This window comes from Sturnus vulgaris, chromosome 2 (genome assembly GCF_052056855.1).
Source record: "Sturnus vulgaris isolate bStuVul1 chromosome 2, bStuVul1.hap1, whole genome shotgun sequence".
Taxonomy (NCBI): Eukaryota; Metazoa; Chordata; class Aves; order Passeriformes; family Sturnidae; genus Sturnus; species Sturnus vulgaris.
In genome coordinates, this window is record NC_142244.1 from 15957113 (window position 1) to 15972474 (window position 15362).

Genomic DNA, 15362 nt, shown 5'->3' on the forward strand with positions numbered 1-15362 from the left:
ATATGGAAGAGTCCAGATACCAAGGGTTATGAATCTAGCAATAACATAGCTCTGCTGATAAAGACAATGTTTTGAATAATTTTTATTTGAATAGATCTGCCTGCATTACCAATATCTAGGGTGTTGCTTGGTAACTATTTCCTGATACTAGGAGACTGAAAAACACTTTTTCAAAACTAAATTACAATTCTGATATTAAATTTCACATCTTAGTGGTTTCAGTCTGTCCTCTGTATGGCTGTCTAGCCACAGCAATATTTTTTTATATTATCCTTTTTTTTTTTTTTTTTACTTTCTTTCCTTTCCAAAAGGTACCAAGTAAGGTTACAAGTAAATATTCCACTATCCTTCCTTGGAAATATGTTGATATTTAAAGAAGAGTCAGTAAAACGGTAAAGTGAGAATACAGGTGATCTCAGACTCAAGTTGCATAATTCAGGATGTGTTTCAAAATTCAAGTAGAAAGCAATTCTAAATTATCAGTGGATGGAAATAAAATTACCACATAAAGTAGTAAAGCAAATGATATTAACGTGTTGCATGGAAAACAGATGAATATGTTTAGATATTAGTCACATTTCTCTGTATGTATTTTGCTGGTGGTGCAGTGCCAACATTCACTCCTTTTCTAGAAACTGTATTGTGTGGTCATGAAGATAAAGAAAAAGAATAATAATAATTGTAACAAATGTAGTAGTGTTTATAGGGTCATAATTCAGTAATGATTAAAGTACCACAATGCTCTACTAAATTCAGAAAATAAAAAGAGGGAGGAATAAACCCCACTATGCTGCAGTTTTAGAAGTGTATCTGCTGATTTTCTCACGTTGCGAATTTTAGTTACAAAGTCATTCCTTCCCGTTTTTTTGAGGATTAACAAATTCACTTCTGCCTTCCCTGCTAACGAGGACAGCACTACAGAAGGTGGTAGGATGCTTGTAGATGCCAGGGTTTTGTTGGTTTGTGGATACTCCTGTGACTAAAGGAATGTAGCAGCTGTGTGAGATGACCCCTAATATCTCTCTTGCTCCCCGACAATGCCAGATTGTGCAGGGAGCTGCGCTTGAAAATTAAGTTCCCACCTCCCCAAATATATGCACAGTGACTTTCTGAAACATGATTTTCACAAGTACCCACTTGTGGACACTTGTGGAACAGTACTTTGTTCATCTGCTTTCTCAATGGCCTCTTTTGACTGAAGGCTTGAAATTGGCAGCTCAGAAGAAAGCAAATAACCTTTGTTTAACAGCTTATACATATATAATAGCATATAATAATGTTATATATAATAACAGATAGTAGCAAAATTGTAGCTGATAAATGGGTAAGTGATTACATCAATTCTATTCCGTAACTTTTATAAAAGGAGATCAATCCTTAAGATCACTTTGGAACACCCTTTCTCTGGCTTTGAGGAAACAGCAAAACCTGCATGGTTGATGACTGAGGAGTTCTGACTCCTACAAAAGTCCTCAGCCGCTGAATGCACTTCCTAAAAAATCCTCCTCAATTCCAGCAAACCAGACAATTTGGAGAGGACTAGGAGTTTCTGTCAAGGCTATAAAATGTACAAATGGAGAGCAGCTGTAGAAAAAGTTGAAATCTAAAAATTCCCCCAGTTAGTTGCTTCTGACATTTTTAAAAAAGGGAATTGAAGGTTTGTTTGTCCCCAGGACCCAAAAGTGCCACATTCCTGTGGAAGCTATGGAACCTTCAGCACTGGAAAAATTAAAAAAAAAAAAAAAAAAAAAGAAAAAACAGATCAGACAGAGCTATTTGGAGTGACATCTGCAGGCAAGGTTGCTGTAAAACAAAGGAACCCAGGAGCCCTGGTCTTATTCTTCTCATTAGATTTCTAATATTATTAATAGCATGTAGAAATAGTTACACTAAAAGATTTGTCCTTTTTACTGCAAATATGGGAAGAATTTAAGCCAAAGGCAGCTGGCTTCTAGAAGAAATGTTGTATTTCATATATTCTGAGCTCCAGAACAGACTCATGAGGAGATTTTTGGTCTGTGCTGAAGAAAAGGTCAAGCCCCATGGCTGCAGTGATCCCCAATAATTCCAGATTCACAGAATATATCACAGCAGTTGTTTATTCATTGTTCAACTACAGATATAGGTAATATTGCCCAACACCAGACACCATGGGTGTGGCACATCTTCATTCCATCCCCTCTCACCCAGGAGTAAGGCATCTGTGATTCTTCAAATGGCTATGCTGTGGTTTGTTCAATCATACAGGAAATAACTGGGACAATGAGATGTCTCAGGTGTCAGTCTTCAGAGTACTACCATCCCAAAATACTAAAAAATATTATGTACTCCATGCCAAGAAACAATGGTTGAGTAAATTGTGAGTTCTCTTCTTTTGCTTGGAGGGGGTTGGTGGGGGGTTAAACTCCTAGGGGTCACATCAACATTTTTTGTTAAAACCACAAAGTTCTCCTGAGCTTGTATGACTCAGTGTGGTGGAGCTTTTCAAACAGCATTATCCTAGAGTGAGCCATGCTGCTGAAAAATTAAAAAAAATTAGTTCTCTTTTTTCTGAGGGGAAAAAGGGCATATTGTTGGATGGCTTGGTGCTTCATAGGTGTGATAAGCTAAGAACTCAAGTTCTGGAAATTTAACATCTCAAGGCCTCAGCCCTTGGAGAACCAGAAGTTACTGTTGTTACTTTGGTGATCTTTTACAACTAGACAATTTCCTCATGTGTTTTTATGCTTTTGATCACTATTATTGCACTGTTTATTTCTCTGCTTTTATTATTGTCAAGGCTAAAATAATATGTGGGAGAGAAATGTGCTCAGAAAAGACAGACTCTGGTTTTATTCCTCTGCTCACACTGAAAAATACAGCACACAACAAATCTGCAAGCAAATCTGGATTCGTGACTTATTTGGGCCATTAATATTTAATGCATGCGGTATCTACTCTTTTGCAGGTTTGTCCATATTCTATTCTAATGTCCTGTAAACAGTCTTCAAGTAATTTCTGACATCTCTGGAGCAAGAAACTGCTATGTATACAAAATTCAAACTGTGCCAGAGATGAGAAATGATGGCAGAAATAAGTGTTAGAGCCCTTTGATCCTCCTTCCTCTCTGCAGCAATAAATATATTCAGAAAGGCAGCGCTGTAGATTTATAAATGTTAGCACTCTGAGTGAAGTCAAACTAATTTACTCTATGAACTTCTCTGACATTATGAAAACTTTACAAAGAGATCATTGCATGTGAAGTATTAAAATACTATAATTTTAACTTAAAAACCCCACTCACCAGACATTCAAGTTGCCTTCTGTATATCTGCTGTGTTTTGAAGTGTTTTAAGAATAAGTGGGAACACCATAAAGATGGCAAAATAAATTATGCCTCTTGAAGCTTAGGAATAACACCGACATAAAATGATATGAATCCATTTTTCAAGGATGGAGGCTCTGGCAGTTAGGGGAGAAGGAAGTGGAGTGGAAGGGGATTGCTCTGAATGAAGGGGTGGTGATGAGGAGAAGTGACACTGGAAATGTCTAACATGGTGACAGAGGGGTTCAGCCTTGTCTCTCTGGTGCACCATTTGTCCTGGGGGAAAATTAGTTGATTGGGTAAATTCAGGAATTAAGCAGCTTGAGAATTGAGAGTGGTGAGTACAGACACCTCACCATTCAGCATTTTGGGCTGCTTTCGAGGATTTTTGGCTTGAAGCTGCAAGATGCAGCCCTTGGCTCCAGTGGGGAAGGCAGGCACTGAGCACCACTGCCTGCAGAGCCCAGGCAGCAGCACCAACTGCTCTTGCAGTTTCAGACCTTTCCTCTGCTCATAGATGGAACAAAGGGAAAATCTCGAAAGGAGACAAAGCCCAGCGGCTGGATCTTGGCAGGTGATCGTGTCTGTCAGGAAGGAGGATAAATAATGGCTAGGGGAGTACTTTCCCTCCTGATGTGAAGCTCTCTGCTGGCAACAATTGTAGGCACCACTTTCCCAGCTTCTGTAACAGGTTAGGAAATCACTGATGCCTTAATTAGTTCAGAACAGTGCTCTGCATCTTTTGGGCTGCTACAGATCTGCAGGAGCTTTGCTCCCCTCCCTACGGTGATGCCCCACAGATTTTTAAATCCTGTTGTACCCTTGGTTCTCATCTCAGAAGATCTCAGCAGCCACCTGGGACTGAGCTAAAGGTCACACAAGACATTTCAATTTTCTGGTGTTTGCCTGGAGGACCTGAGCTCTTCCATGTGCTGATCAGATGATGGCTCCCACCATATTCCAATCCTAAGGGGAATAATCGAGTGCAATCCTAACCAGCCACGTTTCCCTGCTTTGTACAGCTAACAAAGGTGGCTGTCCGAATTTCAGCACCCTGGTTAGGCTGCTGAGACTTGGCTTGGATACTTTTCTTCACAGCACCATCTAGTGCTACTTCTGCAACCCACAATTTTCTTTGTTCTTGCCTTCTCTCACATATATACACAAAACCACATAATTTTAAGATAAACACGGAATGGACCCCAGTCCTTAAAAAATATATATATATGTATATCTATACATATACTTGAATAAATAATGAGGAGTTCTTTTCCTCTGAGGAAATAATACGAGAAAAATATCACACCAAGAGATATGCAGTGACTCGCACTCTAGAAACAATGCTGGTGAAGTTGTTACAAGACCCCCAACAAAGTAGGAAGCTAAACTAAACAAAAATATAAAATGAAATAAAATGCTGCTTCTTTAACTTTAATTTTTTTTGTCTGGGGTAAGAAACTGTGTATGGTTAAGTGTGGGTTTGCCTAGATGGACTCCCTTGCCTTTCATAGACCTTGCTCACTTTTTCTAACCTCAGAAACTTCTTCTAACCTCTAATATTTTGCTTAACATTGTTAAAACACGTTTAACTTCACTAAATAATGAATGCCAAAGATAAAGATTGTCTTTGCCAATAGCTCAACAACCTCCATCAATTACTGTGTGAGTCCTTGCAGGAAACTTTCCCTCCCTGATGATCATTGCTACAAGAGACAAAGATCCCACAACCTCTACCCCAAAATTTGATTTGTCCTTTGCTATGGTAAAAATAAATGGGAAAAAAAAAAAAAAAAGGAGAGGAGAGTCAAAAAAAAAAAAAAGGAAAGGAAAGGGGAAAATAAATAAAGGGAAAATACAGGGAAAGAGGAGGGAAAGAGGGAAAAGAGAAAAAGGGGGAAAGGAAAAGGAAAGGGAAAGTGAGAAAAAGTAAACAGAGCCAAGCAAGAAAACTGTTTATTTTATTTTACTTTTTAAATCTTGATTATAACAATTTAACATTTTCAACCATCCTGAAAATTGCCAAAATATGGAGGGGGAAAGCAGCCAGACATTTGTCCAGGGGTTTTTCACATGATCACCTTGTACTGCTACAATAAATTCCTACAGATTCTCCTGGAGATCACAGTGGGAGCCAGCTGGAGAAAGTTGCAGTGAACACCAGAGCACTGCACATTGGTGGGAGTTGGATGTGCAAGTGTTTATCCTCCACTAAACTATCTCTAGTCCAGTCTCATATTCATTTATTGCAACTTTTGTGATTTGACCTTGACAGCTTGTAAATTTTCAGGACACTATTCTTAAAAGCAATTCTGTCGTGTTACACTTTCAAATCACTGGTTTAATGGCTGGACTTTATGGGGAAAGGTACATGTTTTAAATAGCTTTTGTGTAAAATCCCTGCAGGCTATGCCAAAGGCAAACTAATGACCACTGGTGGAGCTGCAAATGGAATTGGATAATATATTGATACCAGCAGTAAGCAGTATTCAATTTTAACAGCAACTAGTATAGAATAACATGTCTAATTTAATTTATGAACCTAATTTAAACATTGGAGAGACTTGACACAGAAAAACTAGTTGCTGTGTTGTTCCTGCATTTTTATTTTCTGCCCATCAGAAAAGGGGAAGGATGTTACAGCAGTTGATGTTAATTTGTCCATCTACTTATGCTGTTGGTATTTCTTGCCTGCTCGTGGCACTTTTGCAAGTAATTCTAGCTACTCTTAATCCTGATTCAAAGAAACAATTGATTTTCTTGTTATGATTTATTATCATTGATCAGAGTGCAAATAACACATTTTTGCTTTTGGCACTTTGTACAGCCATAGCTAAAGTCTCCAACCTTTTTCTATTTCTCTCTGCAGGGAAGAACTATGGCTCCAGAAGTGCAAATGCTCTTTCTTTGTGAGCAGCTTTGCCCACACCAGTAAATCATGTAAGTAAATTCCCCTGCACAAGACTGTACCACCTGGGACCAGGGTGATTGTGTACAGCTCAGCTCGAAAGTTTCTAATTCTCTTTTTCTTTATGGCACACATTTTTAAAGATTTTTCAAACTATTTATATTAATAATTGAGACAGTTGAGGGTCTGAGCCTGCCTGAACTGTAGTTCGAGTATCATTTTGAAAGAGAGCAAGGGGTCTTTACTATGAAAAAACCAAAAAATCCAGCTTTCTTTTTTTTGCCTATTTGAATGATGACCTTATGAAGTATATTGAAATGAAAGTAAGAAGCCTTCTCCAAAGTTTCTGTACAAAATAAAATAGGCATTACTAACTTCTAGCTATTTCATTTTCAGGTCTTATAGGCCTGTCTTGCTTTATTTGTACCTTTGCTAAATAAAATGGTCACTGTATTGTTGTAAAACATAGTTAAATGGGAAGATTTCACTCTGGTAACTACTGAAAGACAAAATGCACTATAAAATATAAATACTAGAAGATATCTTTTCCTGGCTAATGAGGAAAATATTTCTGACTTTCACAGGGAGAATAATATTAATGCTTTTAAAAATATTTCTTTGTGCTGGTTAAGTGTAGCTTTTGCTTGGCTTTAGGTATCAAACTTCTTCAAGAACTCTCCATCCTGTACAAAATTAGAATCTCCCAGTCACTGAGAGTCAAAGGGAGGAGGTGTTTGACTTTCTGTGACCCCCACACAAGGGATCAGTCAGGTTTTCAAGAGCAGCCCCTTCCTCCAGGTGAGTTGTTGGAATCGTGGGTGTGGGTCAAGATGATGTTAATTAAAAAAGCAGCACTGCAGAACGATCAAACCCTGCATCAGCTGCCCCCATTGCATTTTTGGTGGGCAATATTTTTCTCAGTGGGGCTCTTCTGTGTGTGCTTGGATACCTGCAAAGCCCAGCACAGCAATGCCAGGGGGTTCCCGAGCTTTAGCAAAGTAACTTTTAACAAAGAATTTGCAGCTAAAGGTAGGTTTGCTAAAATTAGAAAAGGGTGACCAACACCTTGATAACTGTGTGGTTTTAATGAGAGCAGGATGTGGCACAGCAACAGGGAATTCTCCTGCAATGCTTCATTATTAATTATTCATATTCCTTGTTCATTATTCATAGGATCAGAATTTTCTGACCAAAAAAAACCCAAAACAAAACAAAAAACAAACAAACAAACAAACAAACTTAGATTGGGGAAATTATTTTATGGCACATCTATTTCTGTTTCCCAAACTGTGCCTAATGAAAAGATGATAATTATTCCCATTCTGAAAACTGGAATTTGTAACATTAAAACTCTTTCCCCCTTCACAAATCTACACTGGGATATTGAGAATTGGGATACTGATTCATGTACATTATTTGAGACAACACTTAAAACCACAGATATTTCAGGCTAAGTAGCAGTAAAAAAAAAATTACTCTTAATCATCAATAGCTGGAAGTAGTAATTCTTTAAGTACATGCAGAGAAAAAACAGATTTGGGGTGGAAACTTTTTTGACAAGTATGAGTCTAGCAGTATTTGAAGTAGATGATATATTGATTCCCCAAAATAAATAAATAAATTCAAATGCCCAACCATTTTAAACTTCAAAACTATCTACATAGTTAACAGTGCTTAGGAAAAAAAAAAAGTCCTTTCTATACAATTGCCAGGAAAAGGGATTTCTCTCACTTTTCCTTTCTGAGGACAACAGCATGCATGGCTGGAGAAAAAGTGCACAACCTCAGCAGTGGTTCCTGGACTCTGTGGTCCAGGTCAGATCAATTTGAGAAGCAAAGATGCTAAAAAAATCTGCACTCAGTGTCCAGACTGACTACTAAAATAGCAACAACAACCAAAAAAAAAAAAAAAAAAAAAAGTCTAAAAATAACCAAAAAAACCCCAACAAATCTCACTCAGGCTGGAGCATCAGCCCATTCTCTGGGCTGTTCCTGGCAGCTGAACACTGTTAATTTGGTAGCATACCAAATTGATGAGAGCAGTAAGGAGACGTTTTCAGACTGGCAGCAGGTCTGAGCAGTGCTGCACACTCCCTGTTCTCCAGCTGTGAATCAGTTCCAGCCCACAAACCACAAACTTGTGTTCAAGTCCTAAGGTGGTGTCCTCTGCCTTCCAGCTGCATTTTGTGCCTCATCCCAAGCTCCATGTTCTCAGGCTGCAAAGCTCAGGAGGAGCTGTTGGCATCTGGCTGCCCTGGCTCGTGGCAGCAGCATTTTTATTAGCATTTTTATTATTCCTCAGTAGGATCCCACTGCTCAAGCAGAGTTTGTGTGCAATAACTCGGCTCGCAGCTAAGCAGTGATTTGGAATCAGCAGCAGCACAGATTTGAAGCCCTGTAGGTCAGGGCTGCCCTCAGCTCTGCAAGGCTCAGTGCTGCTTCACAGCTGCCCCATCCCCAGATGTGCACAAATGTATCTGTCAGTTTTCAGACCAGAGCTCAGGGCTGGGATGGAGCAAAGGGAGAAGGAGAGAGAGAGAGAGAGAGAGAGAATGAAATTGCCAATAATGCTCAGTAATCTGAGAGGGACATATGGTGTAGCTGAGTTGAAAGGCTAAATTAGCTCTCCCAGGTTTCTTTCATTAAAAGACTGCAGAAGAGTTTCAGCTCAGCAGCAAGAGGAACCGGCAGGCTTTGCATGGGCAGGTTTTGGTAGCAAGGGTGGTTTCTGTGAGAAGTTGCCAAAATCTTCCTCCATGTCCAGCAGAGCCAACCTCTGGTGGCTCCAAAGACGAGTGTGTTGCTGGCCAAGGCTGTGCCCAGCAGGAATGGGGGGAATTCCTCTGTGATAACCGATCTAAGAAGAAATAAAAAGTTGTTGCACAGATGTAATTGTGGCCAGAGAAGAGCAGGAGGAGAACAGGAGAGAGGAGCAGCTCTGCAGACACCCAGGTCAGTGCAGAAGGAGGGGTGGGAGATGCTGTGGTCTAGCTGACAACTGGTCAAAGATGAGATCTTGAGGATCTTAGAGGATTTTTCGAACTTTAAAATATTCTTTATTACCTAAATTTAGTTATTTAATGAACTGAACATAATATACAATGAAAGAGAAAGCAGTATTGAATCTTAAAAATTTAATTTCTTCTAAATTAAAAGCATAGCCCTGGCCTATGCAAAAGTAGAAGATGTCACAGAAAGACAAGCAAGCATTATGAAAAGGTATATCTGCATGTAAATATAGTGCAGGTTATGTGGAAAGACAAAAGTAAATCAAATAAAAGCCATTTTAAAAAAAATAAACTGCCACTGCAGTTCTTCTTGGGAGGGGCTGGATGAAGAGAGCAGGAGGAAGAGAATTCAAATGTGAACCATTTCTAAATCCCTCCTTGTGGCCTGGAGTTCACTCCTCCAGCTGTTATGGGTACGTGGCATTGATTTCCCCACCCCAGCAGGTGAGCACGGATGAAGCAGAGCTGCACTCTGACACACTCGGTGCTGGGATTTGTGAGCAGACATTTGAAATGTTGCTGCCAGGTGGCTGCAGCTCTGCAAACCACCTGCTGCAAGGCTGAGCCCTTCTGCCTCTGCTTTGGGCAGACTTTTGGATTTAGCTTATCAATAGGATGTCAGTGGAGTTTTTTTTTTGCATCTAGAGATTTGTTTAAATTGGGTGTGATATAAATGAAAAAAAAAGAAAAATTTACAATTATGAACTTGGGAAAGAAAGTTAATAAGTGGGAGCTTAAGAGCTCTTACAGAGCACTGTGAAGGTTCTGTGGACAAGGTGAAAAATCCAGAGTTCACAACTACACTCTTAAAGATCAATAAATTTAAGTGTACTGTAAGAAACCTGATGAATCGTGCCCTTGGAATATAAAAGCTTTCTGTTGGGATTTTTTCTGTTCAGCTCCAGAAATTGAAGTCTCTGTATCTCAGTTTCTGAAATGTGGACTTCTCAGAAATACATTTTCCCAAAAAGAGAGTTAAGGTAGGCAAACATTTCAGGTATTCTTCTTCAATAATCTCTCATGGAAAAACTGCAATTTTTCTGTCACTGACTCACTATAAAGAAACTCTGGACTTATTGTGGCCAGTAAGCCTCAAGGATAAGTACATATTAAATTGTGAAATGTGAAAGGGAAGTGAAAAAGAAAAATTATCCATCCAAAACATATCAGAAGGCCCTGGCCACCATAGCAGGGCTACTGTGTGACAGATTGTGGTTTTCAGAGAGTGTGCTGGTAAATGGTCTCTGTATTGAGATATATAAAGCACAACTGGAAGCAGGACAATGAGCAGACAGTAGCATGGGGATTTTTTTTTTTTTTTTTTAATGTGGGAATTGGAGGAATATAAAAAAGAGAAATCTGACACTTTTTGGTTTGTTAAGTTTCCTTGAAGAGCTGGAATTTGTGTCTGGCTTGTTGCCTACATCTTGCTACGATGCACAGCATTTTAATTATGTGATCCCTTTGCAAGCGTTTCAGCTCTGATGTATTTGGAAAGGTTTTGTACCTTTGAAAAGCTGGAGTTCAGCATCTTCACATCCACTAGATGTCACTCAATAGTCATCATTTCCAGCACTGACATAAACACACACACACAAAAAGACAACAAATATTTTTTTCTTCAGACTCAAAAAAAATGTTCTTTCAAAAAAATTTTAGTCACTGTTTATAGTTAATATGTGGTGTCTGAAAGGTTTTCATCATCACTTCAAAAAACAAAACTTTCAGTTGACTCCATTAGAAGCCCTGTTGCCACCTGGAAGTTACATATTCCTTTAATATAGCTTTTTCAAAGAAAAAGGAAAAGATAATTTGGAGGTGATAGACTTGATGTTAATGGATAATTAACCACACTGTTAATGGATAATGACCACACTGTTCAACATTTTGATCTGCCTGATGCCTAATGAAATTTATCTTCAGTGATGTTTTCTGATTTGTATGTTCATGCCCTGTGGGGTTTTTGCCTTTAGGATTTGTTTTGAATCCATACCCCCCAAAACAGCCAGGATGATGGAGATGCTCTGCTTGCAATGGTGGGTTTCTACCTGGATGTTCTCTAGCTCCCAAATCCAGACATTTGTTCTGGTGCTTTCAGAACTGTAATCACATCACAGTGCAGCTGCTTTTCTTCCCAAACTAAAGAAAAAGTTCTCTAGCCCTCAAACGATTTCCTTGTCTTTTTTCATACTCCCTCAGGCTTCCTGGAGACAGATGAGAGGAGGACCAGGGGGTCCCTGAAGACTCTCCTGGACCTGGATGCCCAGAGGGGGCACTGAGGGAATGTCAGGAAAGATCTCAGCAAATCTCACCTGTGAGTGCAATTTTGGGGAGCAAAACATGGCAGGATGCCCCGGGTGGGCAACAAGGGAGAATTGTAAAAGGGTCTTGACTATAGGGATGATGATCCCAAAATACCTCTGATGGGTCCTTTGGGAGAATGTTGAGATGGTTTCACGTTCTCCCAGAGGAAGTTAAGGATGTGGATGTCCAGAGGGGGCAATATGGTGGTGGTTTGGGAAAGGATGGGTCAAAGGGGAGTGTGGAGAAATACTGCTAATGCAAATAGCAGCAGGTGAAGGTGTGGTAAGGCAAGAACAGTGAGAATTTCTCTGCCTTATCTTCAAAATCTGCAGTCTAATAGAGGGCCAGCTGCAAAGTCTTCTGTATTCCTGGCTTCCAGGAGAGGGGAAAGAGGGAGGTATTGTCCCTACACCTCCAGCCCTCCCCAGGCCATTATGGAGGCAGGCTGGAGGATCTGGGTTTGCCTGCTTGCTATTCAGGACTTAATGGGGATTCTCTATAGTGAGGAGAGCTGAGGTGAGGGGTGAGAGCTCACAGGCAGGAGGAGCAGGGGCAGAGCCAGCCCTTCCAGGAACTGGTTAGAAAGGCATCTCATGTGTACAAAAAGATATGAAAGAAGGGATGAGGAGAAGGTAAAAGTTCAGGCAAGGATAATGGCACAACAGGAAAAAGTGCAGGGAGCAGCCACCAGGACAGCTGGGAAGGAATCAATGTGTCATTTGTAAAAATAACATTAGAAATGGATTAAATGACATTAGAAATGGATTGTTAAGGCTGTCAGGATCTGCTGCTGTACCAGGGGTTCACCACACTGGAGCCCTCACTGGACCAAGAAATGTTTCCTGGTAGACACAGGAACTTCTCTGTCTGATTTGAATTTTATGCCAAAGGGGAATATTGTGTTTTATCTTTTTTTTTTTTTTTTTTTTTTTTTGCTAGAGGTGGGATTAAAAGGTCAAGAGATGGAATTTTGTGTTTGGTCTTAGAAGTTTATTAAGTTTTATCTATGTTACAGTGAATGCTAGAGCACTTTTAGCTAACAACCTAAAAAGGATGAAATGGTGGTATATTTCTCTTGTTACAAAGTCTTTTAAGGCTTAACTGTTAATTAAGAAAAGCTACTTAAATTATTTTTACTTTTGACCCAATAACCAAACACTCATGACCTGCAATGCAGAATTCTCTATTTAATTAAACAAGATTTTACTTAGACCAGTGAAGAAGACGGTGGAGAAGAAAGAAACCTCTGCCTTAAAACTTCTATTTTGCTCCATACACATAACTATATTTTAAAGCCTTAAATTTTAAATTTTCCACTATGCAATATTACACACTTTCAGTCAAACTACACACTAGTGATTTTAGTTTTATCACTCAATTTTGGAAGCCTTCTCCAAGGCCTCAGGTTAAAAGCAGTGTTTTCTTGAGGGTCAGTGCCAGAAAGCACAGAAAGCTCAAAACTCTCAGTTTCAAGGGTTCCAACAGGGGAACAATTGTTGAGATGTTCCTTTGCTAAATGGGAAAGATGAGCAGGTGCAACTGATTCGAGCACTCTTGTTGAATGTAGGTGTGCAGGGGAATTAGCACTGTGTGTGTGATACCTGTAGCTGCCTCTGCCATTCCCTTCAAACATTGCACAGGGCTGGGAGAGGCCAGGAAGAATGAGATGTGAGCAGTCAGCTGGCTTGTGTCCACTGATTTGTTCTGTATTTTTTCTCTGTGTAACAACATTCATCATTTTTGGCTTTTTTAGCCCAGTTTAAGACTCTGTACTGACTGTGCAGCAAAACTGAATGGCTGCCATGAGCCAGGTGAGTTCTGGGCTTGCTCAGATCCTGCTGCTGAGGAGCCAGCTCCTCGAGAAGAAGATGGATGGAGGGACCAGGCTGGGAGGGAAGCTGAGGGAGAGTCTGATCTGCATCCCTGTCCCTGCCAGCCTGGTTCTCATGTGCTGCTGTGGGATGGTGCAGAACCTCAGGGGCTGCCTGAGGTCACAGGGGTTACTTGAGGCCATTTCAGGATACTTGAAGCCATTGGAGACCCTGAGAGGGGTTACTTGAGGTCCCTAGAGTTCCCACCTCGAGAACATTGACAGCACTCCCCAACCCCAAGTGGTATCTCACCGTCCTTTTCTCTCTGTCTCCTCCCCATTCCTTTCCCATTTTTCTTCAACTTGATCTTTTTCCTCTTTAGTAGAGTAACTCCTTTTTTTTTTTTTTTTTTTTTTTTCTTTTTTTTTTTCTTTTTTGCTTACCAATAAACACTTCTCAGATACAATGTTTGTCTCGGCTGACTTAATTTTGTTCCTGGTCATTCATTACTAGAACACCGTGGAGTTCCAAGAGAGGAACCTGACACTTGAGGTCATTGGAGCAGCTTTAAAATTATTCTAGGGGTTATTTGAGGTCATTGGGGGTTACTTGAGGTCATTTCCAGCCCTGATGGGGTTAGTCTAGGTCACAGGGGTTAGCTGAGGTCATTGGAGTATTTTTTAAGTATTCCAGGGGTTACTTCAGGTCATTTGAAACTCTGATCGGGGTTACTTGAGGTCATTGGGGTCATTTGAGGTCATTTTAGGCCTTGATGGGGTTACTTTGGGTCACAGGGGTCACTTGAGGTCATTTATGCATTTTTTAATTGATCTGGGGTTTACTTCAGGTCATTTGAGGCTCTGATCGGGGTCACTTGAGGTCATTGGGGGTCACTTGAGGTCATTTGAGCCCCATTCGGGGTTACTTTAGGTCACAGGGGTTACTTGGGGTCATTTATGTCTTTTTAAATTGATCCAGGGGTTACTTGAGGTCATTTCGGCCTTGATGGGGTTACTTGAGGTCATTTGTACATTTTTAAGTTCATCAGGGGGTTACTCGAGGTAATTTGGGGTTACTTGAAGTCATGTGAGCCCCAGTTGAGGTTACTTGAGGTCACAGGGGTTACTTGAGGACATTTGCATCTTTTTTAATTGATCCAGGTGTTACTTGAGGTCATTTGAGGCTCTGTCTGAGGTTACTTGAGGTCATTTGCAAATTTTAAAATTGATTCAGGGGTTACTCGAGGTCATTGAACTATTTTTTTGGTGGTCCAGGGGTTACTTGAGGTCATTTATGTATTTTTAAATTGATCTGGGGGTTACTTGAGGTCATTTGAGCCCCAATCGGGGTTACTTTGGGTCACAGGGGTTACTTGAGGTCATTGGTATCTTTTTTTTAGGTGATCCAGGGGTTATTAGAGGTCATTGAAGTACTTCTTAATTAATCCAGGGGTTACTTGAGGTCACAGGGGTTACCTGAGGTCATTTGAGCATTTTTAAGTTCTTCTGGGGGTTACTTGAGGTCATTAGAGGCTCCATCTGAGGTTACTTGAGGTCATTTCAGGCCTTGGTGGGGTTACTTGAGGTCACAGGGGTTACTTGAGGTCATTGGTATCTTTTTTAATTGATCCAGGGGTTACTTCAGGTCATTTGAGCACTTTTTTTTTTGTGATCCAGAGGTTACTTAAGGTCATTTGAGGCTCTGTCTGAGGTTACTTGAGGTCATTGGGGGTCATTTGAGGTCATGTCAGGCCCTGATGGGGTTACTTTGGGTCACAGGGGTTACTTGAGGTCATTTGAGTCTTTTATTCAAAGTTGCAGGACTCCTCAATCTCCTTTTTGGACATAAACCTCTGGTGTCTGTGGATTTTTTGGGCAAGTATATATTGACAGTTCACCTATTCCCCCCAATCTCAAAGGAATCCTCTGTTTCTGAGGAAGCCATAAAACTTTATCATCTCTTTCCCTAATCTCCAGCAACAGTGACATTTTCAAATATTTACTGCAAAGACATGAAACAACTCCATATTCA

General features: G+C 40.2%; 1 protein-coding gene across 1 annotated transcript in view; it reads left to right on the forward strand.

Moving 5' to 3' along the window:
- LOC106862202 (uncharacterized) overlaps window positions 1-13797 on the forward strand; it is a 94247-nt gene extending 80450 nt beyond the window's left edge. Inside the window, exons 14-17 of the mRNA XM_088157840.1 lie at window positions 6171-6241; window positions 6864-7007; window positions 10116-10196; window positions 11416-13797. Of these exons, the coding sequence (XP_088013966.1) occupies window positions 6171-6241; window positions 6864-7007; window positions 10116-10195 (295 nt within the window). The 3' untranslated portion in view covers window position 10196; window positions 11416-13797. The remainder of the gene's footprint in view (window positions 1-6170; window positions 6242-6863; window positions 7008-10115; window positions 10197-11415) is intronic.
- The last annotated feature ends 1565 nt before the right edge of the window (window positions 13798-15362 follow it).